This window comes from Kogia breviceps, chromosome 9 (assembly GCF_026419965.1).
Source record: "Kogia breviceps isolate mKogBre1 chromosome 9, mKogBre1 haplotype 1, whole genome shotgun sequence".
NCBI classification, from domain to species: domain Eukaryota; kingdom Metazoa; phylum Chordata; class Mammalia; order Artiodactyla; family Physeteridae; genus Kogia; species Kogia breviceps.
In genome coordinates this window covers 94277501-94292982 of record NC_081318.1, presented here as the reverse complement: position 1 = coordinate 94292982, position 15482 = coordinate 94277501, and the positions used below count along the sequence as shown (strand labels likewise).

The 15482-nt window shown below is 39.7% G+C and overlaps 1 protein-coding gene across 1 annotated transcript in view; it reads left to right on the top strand.

Annotated features, from left to right (window-relative positions):
* RELN (reelin) overlaps window positions 1-15482 on the top strand; it is a 539216-nt gene that overhangs the window by 226100 nt on the left and 297634 nt on the right. The window contains exon 4 of the mRNA XM_059074483.2: window positions 2445-2515. Within this exon, the coding sequence (XP_058930466.1) occupies window positions 2445-2515 (71 nt within the window). The remainder of the gene's footprint in view (window positions 1-2444; window positions 2516-15482) is intronic.

Below are 15482 nucleotides of genomic sequence, written 5' to 3'. Positions count from 1 at the left end.
CTGTTCATATATAGGAGTTCTGTAATATTTGTTTGAAGAATGAGTACCACTGCTAAAGAAATTTTGACTAGATGATAAAAGTTTCTTCAGTTTCAGTTGTTCTCTAGCTCTCAGAAATTCACTCATTGAACCACAGTAGAAGAAGTAAGAGCATGAATGAAATTCTAAATCTCAAGAAACTGAGTAATAGGGGAAGCAGTATGGACTGTTCACAAGGTGCTGTGCAGTGACCGATATATATCAGTATGTCTGATATGCAGGGAAAAAGTAAAACCTCTGTGACATGAATTTTAATTGGATACTTTGGTTTTTGTGTGTTCATGGGAGCATACACTGGCACAATGATAATAAGTTTGTGGACCAACGAGAAATATTACTGTAGGAGTAGTATATACTTAAAATCTGAAGACAACCAAAATGAACAATTATTTAAACATTGTGTGTTGCAGGACTTTTCTTGGTGGTTAGTGATTTCAGAAAATATATCCCTTCCAAAGTAAATGTCAAATTAAGATTATACATTTCTGATTGCCGTGTTGCTATCAGAAGTATATGTGAGTTCAAAAGCTCTTGATTGGGCTTCCCTGGTGGCGCAGTGGTTGGGAGTCCGCCTGCTGATGCGGGGGACGCGGGTTCGTGCCCCGGTCCGGGAAGATCCCACATGCCGCGGAGCGGCTGGGCCCGTGAGCCATGGCCGCTGAGCCTGCGCGTCTGGAGCCTGTGCTCCGCAACGGGAGAGGCCACAACAGTGAGAGGCCCGCGTACTGCAAAAACAAACAAACAAACAAAAATCTCTTGATTGAGATTTGAATAATGAAACGTATTTAGGTAAATCAAGTTTCCCTGTTCTCTCTAGAAATAAAGCTTGTAATTGATGAGTCTGTGGGTCATGTTTATGGCTTAGATTGGCCCTAAATTTAGACCCTCTCATTCACCTTGCTAAAAGCAATGGAAAACCTATAAACATATGTGAATATATAGGGAGAGTGGTAGCATCTGTTTATCTGTAATTTCAATAATGATTAATATGCAACAAGGGCTGATTACCCTTATAAACTTCACATATAGTGTGAGTTGAAAGCTGCCCAGTGATTTTTCTCTTCAATTATATCTCCTTCCCACCATTCAAAACTCTCACTACTGTGTCATTGTGTGTGTGTGTGTGTGTGTGTGTGTGTGTGTGTGTGTGTGTTAAAGTATAATATTTTCAGTTTCACAGCTGAAATATGTTAGCTTGGAGCAGTATTACCCATTAACACTTCATCATGGCTTAGTCTATCAGTCTACTTCCAGAGACTCACGTCCTGGGGGACTGACACTTGTAACAGTTAAGTGGGGGATAGAAATCAGAAAGGTATGCGGCATGGAGGAGGAGCGTGCATCCACCTGGAGACCAGAGTGGGGATGTGGGCGACCATGAGGTCCTGTCGGGCTGGACAAAGGGCAAGATGTTGACTGAGGGGTGCACATAAGGAGGGGAAATTCAGAGGCCAAAAGTTGCCTTTTGTGACCTAGCCCAGTGCCTTGTCCATAATCCATCTTTAGTAAGTGATGGCTGAATCAAATTATTTTTGTCTTAGGCTGGTTTTGGCTAGAACTAAACATGAGATTTAATGTTAATATATTTTAGCTATTAAAAAGATTTTGTATGGCTTATTTTCTGAAATCAAAATTTTTAAAGAGGCATGATTTCCTGTTTTAAATTCATTTAAATAATACCTTTTGTGCCAGAAAAGAATCTTTATTAAGGAAAAACACTTCAAATATAAAGCATAAATAATTCTTCCTTTAATAAGACAGTTCCTATTATAACCGTTGAATAACACACCTGCTGCAAGGATGTTATTTTTTTCACCAATCCATGTGCACAGCTCTGATTAGAGGAGGTAAAAGATGCACATCTCCTTCAAGTGGTGAATTAGACCCAGTGGGGAAAAGCTGTATTTTATTATGACAGACTTTGTAATTATGAAAGCTCCAAATAGGCATCTTTAAAAAAAACTTTAAAAATGTAATTCTCTGTCTCAAATCTGTTATGGTGACTATTGATTTTAGAAAAAAGTACATTAAGAGCATCTTCCTCCAGTGCTAATATCATTATTGCACCACGAAACATTTTATATCAAGGTCTCCTAAAGAATAAATTTTAATAAACATCCTTTCCATACTTTTTCTTCTACCCAAGATTTGCTCACTTCTGTAGTTTTCAGAATAAGCCCACAAATGTTACCATATTTTTACAAAGTAAAAACAATCAGAAGATAATTCTCAACCCAGGTGACTTGGTTTAAGCCTTGACTAATGTTCATTTTTATCTCTGTTCAGAGGAACTTTAAAAAAAAACATAACATTTAAAAATGGGGTTTTAAAAAAGTTTTTAAAATACATTGTTATCACCAAACATATTACAAGATTTGTATTAACCTTTTTCTATTCATTTCCAGGGCTACAGCAACACACAAAGGCCAGATTATCTTCAAAGATGCTTTAGCCCAGCAATTGTGTGAACAAGGAGGTAAGAATCATCTTTGACTTCTTCGTAGTGGTTGTGTCAGAATTATTCATGGTAGGTTCTATGTACTGAGTAAGCATTTCATGACTATTACTTGATCATGGCACTTTAAAAATGGAATTATTGACCCCTTAATATCTCTAATAATTATTTAGTTACTACTTATTGATAAAGATCTGTAGAGTTCTGAAGATACTAAGTGTGAGTGAAATAAACCAGAGAAAATTTGTATTCTTTTCATAGTTTTTTTTTCTAATGAGTTATATTTAGTTGTCCTGGAAATATAAATGTTACTAATTTTAGAATTTTACAAAAACTCATCTGCATAATTTACCACTTAAATTTCTTGTTAACTTTGTCGAAAATATTTGTTTATAGCTTTTAATATTTGAGTGTGTTATAGATGATCGTGTATGTAGTATCTATATGCTTGTTTCAACTGTGTGCACTATTAATTTCAGATGCAACATCATTTTAGATATGTTAAGTGTACATTAAGTAGTCACATTAAGCTTTGTGACTGCCTCATACACATCCAGACTCTCACCCATGCCGAAGTCTCATAGATGCACATATGTGAATGTATGCACATGCACACAATGAAAAAATGTCATCCCATTTTCACCATTATCATAGGCATATTATCAATTTTTGTTTACAGAGTTCTATTTTTGGGGAAAGTTGTTAACTTAAGAATTACAGGGCTTCCCTGGTGGCACAGTGGTTGAGAGTCCGCCTGCCGATGCAGGGGACACGGGTTCGTGCCCCGGTCCGGGAAGATCCCACGTGCCGCGGAGCGGCTGGGCCCGTGAGCGATGGCCGCTGAGCCTGCGCGTCTGGAGCCTGTGCTCCGCAACGGGAGAGGCCACAACAGTGAGAGGCCCGCGTACTGCAAAAAAAAGAAAAAAAAAAAAAAAAGAATTACATTATTGAATGTAAAGGAAATTTCTACTAATTATCTCTCTGCTAAGGAGACTCTAATGGATTTAAGACAGAAATTAGGAAAATTATGTGGGTTTTTGAAAGGCTTAAGAAAGTACCATTTATTATTTATAGTCATATATATCACCAGTATGGCTTTATCTAAGTAATGAGACACTTGATGACCATTACTGGCAAACTTCTGATTGTTTACCTAATAACTCTTGAATCAGAAAACCCCATTCTAATTCTAGTTTCACATATATTATCAGTGTTCTTAGTTTATTTGAACAGATTTGTATTCTGTGACTTTTGAGAATGCAGAAATGGGATAGCCTTTGTGTAGGCTCAAGAAATCTACCACAATGTAAATCTTTTTCCAGACTATAAAAATGTTTGCGTTACCGAAAATATAGAACACCATATAGCAGTGAACGTTAATATCCTGAAAACTGCATAGTGTCAGGAAAAGACATGTCTAATTTTACTGACATTTATCATTGCCTAAAAGCTGATTTCTTTTGAGCCTTGAATTTTTGAGTCTCTTCTGTTGTAAATGAATTGTTGGGATTGGGTTCATTTGAAATGAAAAGAAAAAAACCAAGAAAAATCAGTGGGAAAAAATTCTCAACCAGTGAGGGAAAAAAATGCCTTACATAATAGTAATGTTACACACGACCATGATTTACATGATGGTAGACTGGGATGTTATTAAAAATTCTATTCAGCCCAGGACCAGAGGAGAACATTGAGCTTTTTCAACAGCACCTAATCAATTGAAATCATATCAATCCATCCAAGATAGGGTAGAAGGGATACTAACAAGAGTGATTGCTTCCTGCTGTCAGGAATAATAAGGGAAATAATTGGTGCTATAAAACATATATTTATTTTGGCCCTCTCCACTTTTAATTAAAACATTAATTATCTCCTCAAATAAAATAACATAAATTTAACATGTAATAATATCCTATGCATTGGATGAGGAATATCTAATATAAGTATTAAAGAGAGTAAAATGACAGTCCTTATATACCTACCACAGGACAATGCCTTTCAGTCACAACGTACTTGTTAGGTTTGTTGATTTTAATTAAATTAAGGAATTTAAACAAAACAAATTTTGCTTGTGGAGCTTGAGGATAGCTATTATTACAAGATGATTGCTGGCTAAGCATATTAACTATTTTTTTTAATTGAAGTATAGTTGATTTACTATGTTGTGTTAATTTCTGCTGTAGAGCAAAGTGATTCAGTTATACATATATATACATTCTTTTTTATATTCTTTTCCATTATGGTTTATCCCAGGATATTGAATACAGTTCCCTGTGCTATACAATAGGACTTTGTTGTTTATCCATCCTGTATATAATAGTTTGCATCTAAGCATATTTTAAAAAGTAAAAGAATCAGAAAACATACTAACGATGTCTTAGATGGCATGTAATCTTGATCCCCTTCCTTAAAAGACATTCAGTGAAGGATTTTATTCTGCAAACATGTATCCGGCACCTGCAAGCCCCTGTTCTAGTGCACAGTGCTAAATGTGGATATAAAAGTAAAAACAGCCATTTCCTGTTCTTGAAGGCTGGACTGTAAATGGCAGGTCAGTGGATCACAGAGGTAGCTAGATTCGCCTGGGGTGGTTAGGAAAGACATCCTGAGAATCAAGTCCTGAAGGGTCAGCCACACTTTAAGAAAAAATAGGAGAGAAGATTCCATCTCTCTCATCCTTCCCATTGCTACTGACCCACCTTAGATGAGGACCCATCCCCTCCTTGGGGAATTGCTTACTAGCCTCTTCCCTAGTTTCCGGCTCCCACTTTCTCTGTGCTCTATACAGAGCTGCTAAAATGGAAATAGGATTCTATCATTTCCCTGCTTCAAACCCTTAAATATCTCAATTGGAGGCAATAGTTTATCTTCAGAGTAGAATTCCTACTGCTATACGAGGAAAATCCTTTACAATCTGGCCTCAGTTTTCCTCCCCTGCCTCATTTCTTGTCCTCCCTTCTTTTCTCCTTAAAATTCCTGGCATGCGTGTCACTTGATCACCAGTGTTATTGGCACTCTATACCCTCCCTGTCTTCTTTGCCTGGACAACCCTTTTTCATCTTCTCATCTTCTTCATCTAGCTCAGGCTTTCAGACCCTGCTTTGGTATTACCTCCTCCTGAAAAAAAGTCTCTTATCTCCCTTTCAGTCCTCCTCGATCTGGTCTTGGCGACTCTCGTGCATGGTGACATAACTCTGAAGGCACAGTAATAATGCAGATGGAAACACTGTCAGCACTATTGTGTGCCAGGCTGCACCCTAAGCAGTCCACAAACATGGACTCGTTTAATCTTTACTGCAGCCGCTTGAACAATGAACTATTATTATCTGCACTTGACAGATGAGGAAACAAAGTCACAGTGAGAATAACTTAAGGTCACACAGCTAGAAATTGACCAAGCTGGCATTGGATCCCAGGCAGTTTGGCCAGTAGCCCATGGTATTAGCATTCATATTACATTGCCTTTCAAAGAAATCTCTTCCTTAAGCATGCATGCATTCATTTGATAACTGTTAATTGTGTGTTGTAATAAGAACATTAACGCACATGCCTTGTCTGCTGTTCACTATAAGCTCCTTGAGGGTAGGGACTGTGCTCTTTATTACTGAATCTCTAAAGCCTTCCACGATGTCCATGCATAGTGTGCACCCAGTAAATGTTATTGAATGAATGGATAGTTGGAGTACAGTGGTTGGATTTCCACGTGTTGCCCTGAGGAAGCTGCTTTCTATCCCACAGGGCTCTCCAGCAGCCTGCTGAGTAGAGAGGCAGGTTGGAGAGACATCAGGATATAGATACTGAGGAGGCAATGTACTCATCCAGGGAGTTCCCCGGAGAAGGGAGGAAGGGGCCCAGTGTGGAATGCTAGCCATTGCAGGGATGGAAGAGGGAACTCTGGGAGAAGGGGCAAGCTTCAGAAATAGGGGGGGGGGGTGTACTAGGGAAGACATTTCAACATGGGAGAGGCGTTCCAAAGAGACAGAGGCTTCCAAAAGAATGGTGAGGAGAACAAGAAAAAATGCTTTAGGATTTTTCAATTAACAGGTCATTGGCAATTTATAAGTAAGGACGGTTTCGGGAGAGGCCAGACTACATGAGCATCTAGGCATATTAAAGCCTTACAGCTTGGAAAGCTCTTGCCCAGGGTTTGGAGTCAGACAGTCAAGGGAAGACAAATTGTTGTGAGTTGAGAAGTATTTAAAGTTGAGGCTTTGAAAAAAATCTAAGATTAAAGGGAAGGAGGGAAAGGGCAGCCCGAGTGGAAAGCAGGTTCAAGGGAAAGATGGGTTCATATTCTCTCTCTCTCTCTCTCTCTCTCTCTCTCTCTCACACACACACACACACACACACACACACACACACACACACACACACACACACACAAGTATTTATAGACTTTCACTGCCTTGTAGACAAAGACTATTAGGAGCACACCTAGAGTTGAACAGATGGGGTTTAGTGTTCATTCCAGAATAGGAAAAGGCACATCATTGGGAACCATGGTGTGGGTCAGTAAGTGGAAATTATAAAAGGAATCATTATGCTATTTGGGCCTATATTTTGTGATTTTGGCTCAGGTTTAAGGAGGTGGGGCTTTGCTCTGGATTGGATGCTATCAGCAAGTGTGGGTATGCTATGGTTGGGGATCTCAATAAATCTTATCAAAAGGGAGGGCAGAGCAGAGCCAAGCTAAGGCTGTAATTGATAAAGAAGCAGCAGTCACTTCTATCAGCCAGGAGAGAGGGATGCATGGTGTATTGTGAGTTGGGCAGTGTTCTGGTTGTGCTTGCATTCAGATGTGATTATAAAGTGGTCCTTTGTCTGTCTTGACCCCATCATGATCACAGAGTGGCTTTGTCTGAAGCTGATGTTCTGTGAAATTGTTTCTGTTCACCGGAAGAGCACCAAGGCCCAGCTGTGAGGGCCAGGCCAGCTCCTGGATGTCAGGAGCTGCTTTTCCTTTCTTGAGGCCTGAGGGGAGAATGATGCTAAGAGGCAGTCATTTCATTTTGGATTTAGCCTTTACGAGGACTTTTGAATCATAGGGAAGTAGGTCTGGATCCAGGCTTTGTGTGACCATGCTCTCCAGAATCCCTAGCACAAAGTACAAGCTCAGTAAATGATAAAGGGAAGGCATCTTGCTGGAGCAAAATTTTATTCAAGGTCAGCCAGGAGGAAATAAGAAGACTAAGTAGATCAGTGTGGTGAGATTATGGATATTTAATTTTTTTCTTTGAACTTTTCTGTATTTTCTAATTTTTTTTTTACAGTGAGCTTATATTATTTGGATTATATATTTCCCCAAAACACAACAGATATGAGGTTATACTTGTGAAGAAGGAGGGGCAGCTCTGCTGAAGCAAGTGGAATAAATCACTTCTAAGAACTGAAGGAAAATTCTGAATTACAACTCCCATGTCTCCTCCTGTGTGAGGTCTTGCCTGGCTCCCTTAACGTGATTGGTCTATGTTGTCATAATTATTTGTTTAAATACTCATGCCCACCCCATCACCCCGACTTGAAGCTTCTTGAGCCCAGCAACCATGACTTAATTTTTTGTTTTTCTTAACATCTAACAATGCTTGGCATAAAACAGACACTCTCTAAATGTTTGCTGAATATCACCTTCAACATTATACATTTGAAAAATCTCTGTCTTTCCTGAAAAAAATCTTCTTTAACCCTGAACTTTTGCTGTGGAACACCATGAGGCAGTGTGGCTGTCACCAAAGCAGTGTTCTCTACAGTGACCTCAGGTTGAAAAATGTATGAATCATTGCGTTAAGAAATCTGAAAACTATTCACAGATTTCCATCTAAACACTAATGAGTCCCCTGAATGCTCTTGGGACATAAATCAGGTGTGGGGATTTTATGTCCTCACCTTGAATCCTGAGGTCCTAAGTAATTATAAACACATATCCAGCTGAATTCTGCTGACAACGTAGTACAGACGAGGAAGCAGAGTTTCCTCATCTCCAGTCTGGTGTGGGGTAGGCAGGTGCCAATTATCTTGAAAGCGGAAGATGCTAAGGTTCATTCACCAGCAGCAGAGAATAAAGAAGTGAATTCATTTAACATTCAGTACTCAACAAAGGATTATTGAATGCCTGCCATGGGCCAGGCTAAGCTAGATCTTGGGATATGGTAGTGAACAGAGCAAAGATCCCTACTTTACTGGAGCCTACATTGTAGTGGAGAAGATAGACAATTAATATGAGATATAATAAATGAGTAAATGTGATACCATGTTAGAAGGTGGCAAGTGCTGTAGGGAAAAAAAAAAAAAGACCTCAAAATAGGGCAGGGTAAAATTACACAGCTGGGTAGAGGGGGGAAAGGCAGTTTGCAATTTTAAATAAGGTGGTAGGTAAGTCAGGCAAGCCTCAGTGAGAAGTAATATAGCAAAGACCAAGAAGGTATCTGTGGGATTGTCCAAAATGTCATTAGGTGATTTTAAAGACAGATGTGGTAGTGGGTTTTTTTTGTTTATGTTTTTGGTTTTTTTAACATCTTTATTGGAGTATAATTGCTTTACAATGGTGTGTTAGTTTCTGCTTTACAACAAAGTGAATCAGTTATACATATACATATGTCCCCATATCTCTTCCCTCTGCATCTCCCTCCCTCCCACCCTCCCTATCCCACCCCTCTAGGTGGTCACAAAGCACCGAGCTGATCTCCCTGTGCTATGCAGCTGCTTCCCACTAGCTATCTATTTTACGTTTGGTAGTGTATATATGTCCATGCCACTCTCTCTCTCACTTTGTCCCAGCTTACCCTTCCCCCTCCCCATATCCTCAAGTCCATTCTCTAGTAGGTCTGCATCTTTATTCCCATCTTACCCCTAGGTTCTTCATGACCAGTTTTTTTTTTTTTTTTTTTTTTTTTTTTGGTGGTAGTGTTTTGTGAACTACTGTTAGAGGTGATCAAAGCAAAGGATTGAGGCAATTTCAGAATTGACTGAAAACCTGAAAGGAACTAGAAGAATTCAGTCTTTTGCAAGTATTATTATTGTCAAACAGTCTAGAAAGAGCTGCAGACCTAATCCATATTCCTCAGAATCATGTAAACAGAGTTTCTGCTGAGAATGTTAATGAACGTGGTATGTATAGACTGAGGATGAGAAATAATATTTGAATGTATGCTCTTGATCCTAGATCTGTAGTTTCCTTATGTGTAGATTAGCAACAAAGCCAGGAAGGTTAACTTGACAAAACTGTACACCACTTACAAGTGGCAGGATTAGAATCCAAATCTCTGGCTGGACTCACAGCCCAAGGTGGGTTCCATTTTACCAAATAGATTCTTAAATTTTAAAAATCCAACATTAAAAAGCCTTAGGAATTACAACTTCAATAAACAAGATCACCACTGCTGCCTTAATTCCCTGAACACCCAGGAGAGAACACAAACTTCTGAGCACTTGTAAGACAAAGGTGGCAAGTGTCAAGCAGATGTGAGTGTATTGAGCATGGCCACTGCTGGGGCTGCAGTGTGCACAGATCACGGTGGAAGCACGGGCAGGAGTGGGCGTATACTCATTGGCCTGTGAGCTGCTTGGCATAACCTCTTCAAACACACACATCGATTATTTAACAATGACCACCAGTAATTGTGCTCTGTAGTGCCTCCAAAGGGTGCATGCCATTTATAAACCATGCTGGAATTCTCTGTTGTTGGATTGATGGAAGTGGATGTAACCAAAGCAAATGTTTTATGTCAGGAGTAAAGGGGTCAGGCTTAGGTTGGAGCAGTAAACCTTGGCTGCCTCGTGCCAGGCTTAGCAGTTTTTCTGCTGTTCATCACCCTCAGAACAGTGAGAGGTAGAAAGTGTGACTGTGTTCTCCGAGGGCTGTTGAATCGTGGTGGATAGTGTATTTATTTCATTCAGACCCAGACTTTTAGGAATTCTTTAATCCTTTGTATTAAGGACTGGTGAAAGTTTATTTAAACTGTGAGATGGAGGAGGAAAAAAAGTTCAGTAAGCAAGTCCATAAAGTGAATGAGGTGTTTAACCTACCTAAGTTTTTCTTTAGCACATTAAGAATGCTTTTTTTTAACATCTTTATTGGAGTATAATTGCTTTACAATGGTGTGTTAGTTTCTGCTGTATAACAAAGTGAATCAGCTATACATATAAATATATCCCCATATCTCCTCCCTCTTGCATCTCCCTCCCACCCTCCCTATCCCACCCCTCTAGGTGGACACAAAGCACCAAGCTGATCTCCCTGTGCTATGTGTCTGCTTCCCACTAGCTATCTATTTTACATTTGATAGTGTATATATGTCCATGCCACTCACTCACTTTGTCCCAGCTTACCCTTCCCCCTCCCTGTGTCCTCAAGTCCATGCTCTATGTCTGCATCTTTATTCCTGTCCTGCCCCTAGGTTCTGCAGAACCTTTTTTTTTTTTTTTTTTTAGATTCCATATATATGTGTTAGCATACGGTATTTGTTTTTCTCTTTCTGACTTCCTTCACTCTGTACGACAGACTCTAGGTCCATCCACCTCACTACAAATAACTCAGTTTTGTTTCTTTTTATGGCTGAGTAATACTCCATTGTATATATGTGCCACATCTTCTTTATCCATTCATTTGTCAGTGGACACTTAGGTTGCTTCCATGTCCTGGCTATTGTAAATAGAGCTGCAGTGAACATTGTGATACATGACTCTTTCTCAATTATGGTTTTCTCAGGGTATATGCCCAGTAGTGGGATTGCTGGGTCATATGGTAGTTCTATTTTTAGTTTTTTAAGGAACCTCCATACTGTTCTCCATAGTGGCTGTATCAATTTACATTCCCACCAACAGTGCAAGAGGGTTCCCATTTCACCACACCCTCTGCAGCATTTATTGTTTGTAGATTTTTTGATGGTGGCCATTCTGACTGGTGTGAGGTGATATCTCACTGTAGATTTGATTTGCATTCTCTAATGATTAATGATGTTGAGCATCCTTTCACGTGTTTGTTGCCAATCTGTATATCTTCTTTGGAGAAATGTCTATTTAGTTCTTCTGCCCACTTTTGGATTGGGTTGTTTGTTTTTCTGATATTGAGCTGCATGAGCTGCTTGTAAAGTTTGGAGATTAATCCTTTTTCAGTTTCTTCATTTGCAAATATTTTCTCCCATTCTGAGGGTTGTCTTTTGGTATTGTTTATGGTATCCTTCGCTGTGCAAAAGCTTTTAAGTTTCATTAGGTCCCATTTGTTTATTTTTGTTTTTATTTCCATTTCTCTAGGAGGTGGGTCAAAAAGGATCTTGCTGTGATTTATGTCCTAGAGTGTTCTGCCTTTGTTTTCCGCTAAGAGTTTTATAGTATCTGGCCTTACCTTTAGGTCTTTAATCCCTCTGGAGTTTATTTTTGTGTATGGCGTTAGGGAGTGTTCTAATTTCATTCATTTACACGTAGCTGTCCAGTAAGAATGCCTTTTAATGTGAGGAGATGGATATGTTAATTAGCTTGATAGTGTTAATTACTTCACAATGTATATGTATACACATCAAAGCATCCAGTTGACTACCTTAAATATATACAATTTTTATTTCTCAGTTATATCTCAGTAAAGCTGGTGAAAAATAAAGAATACCTTTTATACCCAAATATTGTATAAATTGTAGGTCACATCTACCAGAAACTTCCCTTGGCTATCCTTGAATGCTTAGTAACTTGTATTACTAAATGTCTTTCCAATATCCTGAAATGTAAATTTTTTATTAATTCAGACTAAAGAAGTCAAAATTGACTAAGCATCAGAATCGGGTTTTACCATATCCACTTTAACTAATGAAGTGAAAAATAATGAATGATGTGTTTCACTTGAATGTGCCCAATGATAAAACTTTTGCTAGCTAAAGACATCTATTTTGGGACTTTCCTGGTGGTGCAGTGGTTAAGAATCCACCTGCCAATGCAGGGGACATGGGTTCGATCCCTGGTCTGAGAAGGATCCACATGCCATGGGGCACCTAAGCCCGTGTGCCACAACTACTGAACCTGCACCCTAGAGCCCATGAGCCACAACTGCTGAGCCCACGTGCCACAGCTACTGAAGCCTGCACACCTAGAGTCCATGCTCCACAACAAGAGAAGCCACCACAATGAGAAGCCCGTGCACCGCAACGAAGAGTAGCCCCGGCTCACCACAACTGGAGAAAGCTTGCGCACAGCAACAAAGACCCAATGCAGCAATAAATAAATAAATAAATAAATGTTTTTTTTAGAAAAAGAAGACATCTGTTTCCCTGTGGCTATTTTGCCATTTACATTTCGGTGTAGCAGTTGCAACCGCTGTTCCTGACATCCTGCATTTTGTAATTTACAAACATAGAGAGCTGAATTAGGATGCTGTGGTAAAATGATCCAGGAACCCCCAGTCTTGTTTCAAGGTTTCACAAACTACCCAACAGGGGAAGGAACTGAAGCCCTCCTGGGGCAGTGGCCAGCAAAAAGTGTCCCTAAGTGATCTTGTCAACAGACAAGATTAAGGGGAATGATGAAGAGCTGACTCATAGGGCCACAGTAAAATTCCTTGCTAATGGCTCTAGGTGGGTCTGACTACCTTTTTAATTTCCTAAAGAATAGTGTTTTGGACTGGTGCTGTTTATTCTAACATGATTGAACACAGATTTAAACAGGCTTCTTTTCAGTTCTCAGGGCTATATACATTCCCCCTTGACAGCTTTATCTAGTCCAGAGTCAAAACACCAAGATTTATGCCTGAGAAGAATTTGACATTGACTTCTTTTGGATGCCCATAGAAGTACACTTTCTACTCAAGCTGGTGTGTAATCTGCTGGATTTCCCCCCATTTTGGAGGACAAAGCCTAGGTTTGCATCTGTATAATTACTTGGGGGAGAGCAAAGCTGTTGTAAACACACGTAAATTACAACTTTACTTTGGCTCCTGTGAAATATTATTTCATGCAACCAATTAATCCAACCATATTTTTACATTTGAAGATTCAGTTGTTTAATGTAATAATTAATACAGATTTTCATAATCATGTTTGTAAGAGTTGGAATTCATTAATATTAATTAACACATATTATGCTGTGTCCCCTATGGGTATATGTGGAACATTATACCAGATGCATGGGAATGTGTGGCAATATAAGGCAGTTTCACATCCTGTTCATAAACAGTTTATATATTGGTCCAAACCTAGAAGAGAAAGCCCAAAATACATTTACAGGAAAAACATAAACTCAGTGGAATGGCATTCCCCCCATCTCCTCTGAGGCCTTGGTCAACAGTTTCGCCCTCTCTTTCCCATATCGTCAGCTTCTTCCTCTTCACCATCCCCTCCTCCTCAGGGTTTAAACATGCCAAAGCCACGGCAACTTTGAGCAGGAATGCTGTCTCTGACTGTGAGTACTCCTCTGGCCATCCTCCCTCACACTCCAGCTTCTTGAAAGAGTTGTGTGTGTTCTCAGGCTTCACTCCTAACCCCGCCATCTGACCTCTACTGCCAGTAATCTATGGAAACAGTCATCCTCCAGGTCATCAGTAACCCAGTAGGTGGCAACCAATCCAAAGGACTCTGGTCCTCACCCTACCTGACTTCCCTACTCCTTCTCAGTTTCCTTAATGAGTTCCTGAACTTCCTATGGATACCATCTGGGATTTGCAGTGATTCTGTCCTGCAGCTTCTTTTAGACTTTTTATATTGTCCCTGGTGATCTCACTCACACCTGTGATTTTCATCACATTTCAAATGAACACATTTCAAATGAACTCTGTCCATTTGCTTCATGCTTACTGAGTCAGTAATGCAAAGTGGTTGAGAGAATAGAGTTTGGAGCTATATGCCCCTGGGTTCCAATTTCTTTTATTTTTTTAATTAATTTATTTATTTTTGGCTGCAATGGGCCTTAGTTGCTGCACGTGGGCTTTCTTTAGTTGAGGTGTGCGGGCTTCTCATTGCGGTGTCTTGTCTTTGTTGCGGAGCATGGGCTCCAGGCACACGGGCTTCAGTAGTTGTGGCTCACAGGCTCTAGAGCACAGGCTCAGTAGTTGTGGCGCACAGGCCCAGTTGCTCCGTGGCATGTGGGATCTTCCCAGACCAGGGCTCGAGCCCATGTTCCCTGCCTTGGCAGGCGGATTCTTAACCACTGCGCCACCAGGGAAGTCCCCAGTTTCTAAATTGATACCTTCTAGCTATGTAATCTTTCAAAGTCTCAATTCCCTAACTGTAAAATAGGGAAAATAATAGTACCGACTTTTCTGGTCATCCCATACCATTCCCAAGAGCCTGGCACAATATTCTATGCCCAGAAAAAACCTAGTGAACTTGTGAGAATTAAGTGCAATAATGATGTGCATAGTGCTGTGGCTATCACATAAATACTCTATAAATGTTAGTATCATTATTATTACTGGGCACTGACATTTGGATTCCTTAGGTACCTTGAACTCAGTATATTCTAAAATGAACTTGACATTTCCCCCAAACTGGTCCCCTTCATTGCAGTTATAGTCAGTGACATATTCGACCCAGTCAATAAACAGAGATCTAGGTAATATTTCTTTCCTCATTCCTTTCTTTCTTCCATGTCTACTCAGTGTCTCTAAGACCGATTTATTTTATCTTCTCAATATCTCTTAAACAAAGTCTTTTATTTATTTATTTATTTTTAAAACATCTTTATTTGAGTATAACTGTTTTACAATAGTGTGTTAGTTTCTCCTTTACAACAAAGTGAATCAGTTATACATATACATATGTTCCCATATCTCTTCCCTCTTGCGTCACCCTCCCTATCCCACCCCTCTAGGTGGTCACAAAACACAGAGGTGAACTCCCTGTGCTATGCGGCAGCTTCCCACTAGCTATCTGTTTTACTTTTGGTAGTGTGTATATGTCCCTGCCACTCTCTCACATCGTCACAGCTTACCCTTCCCCCTCCCCATATCCTCAAGTCCATGCTCTAGTAGGTCTGTGTTTTATTCCAGTCCTACCACTAATCTCTTCATGACATT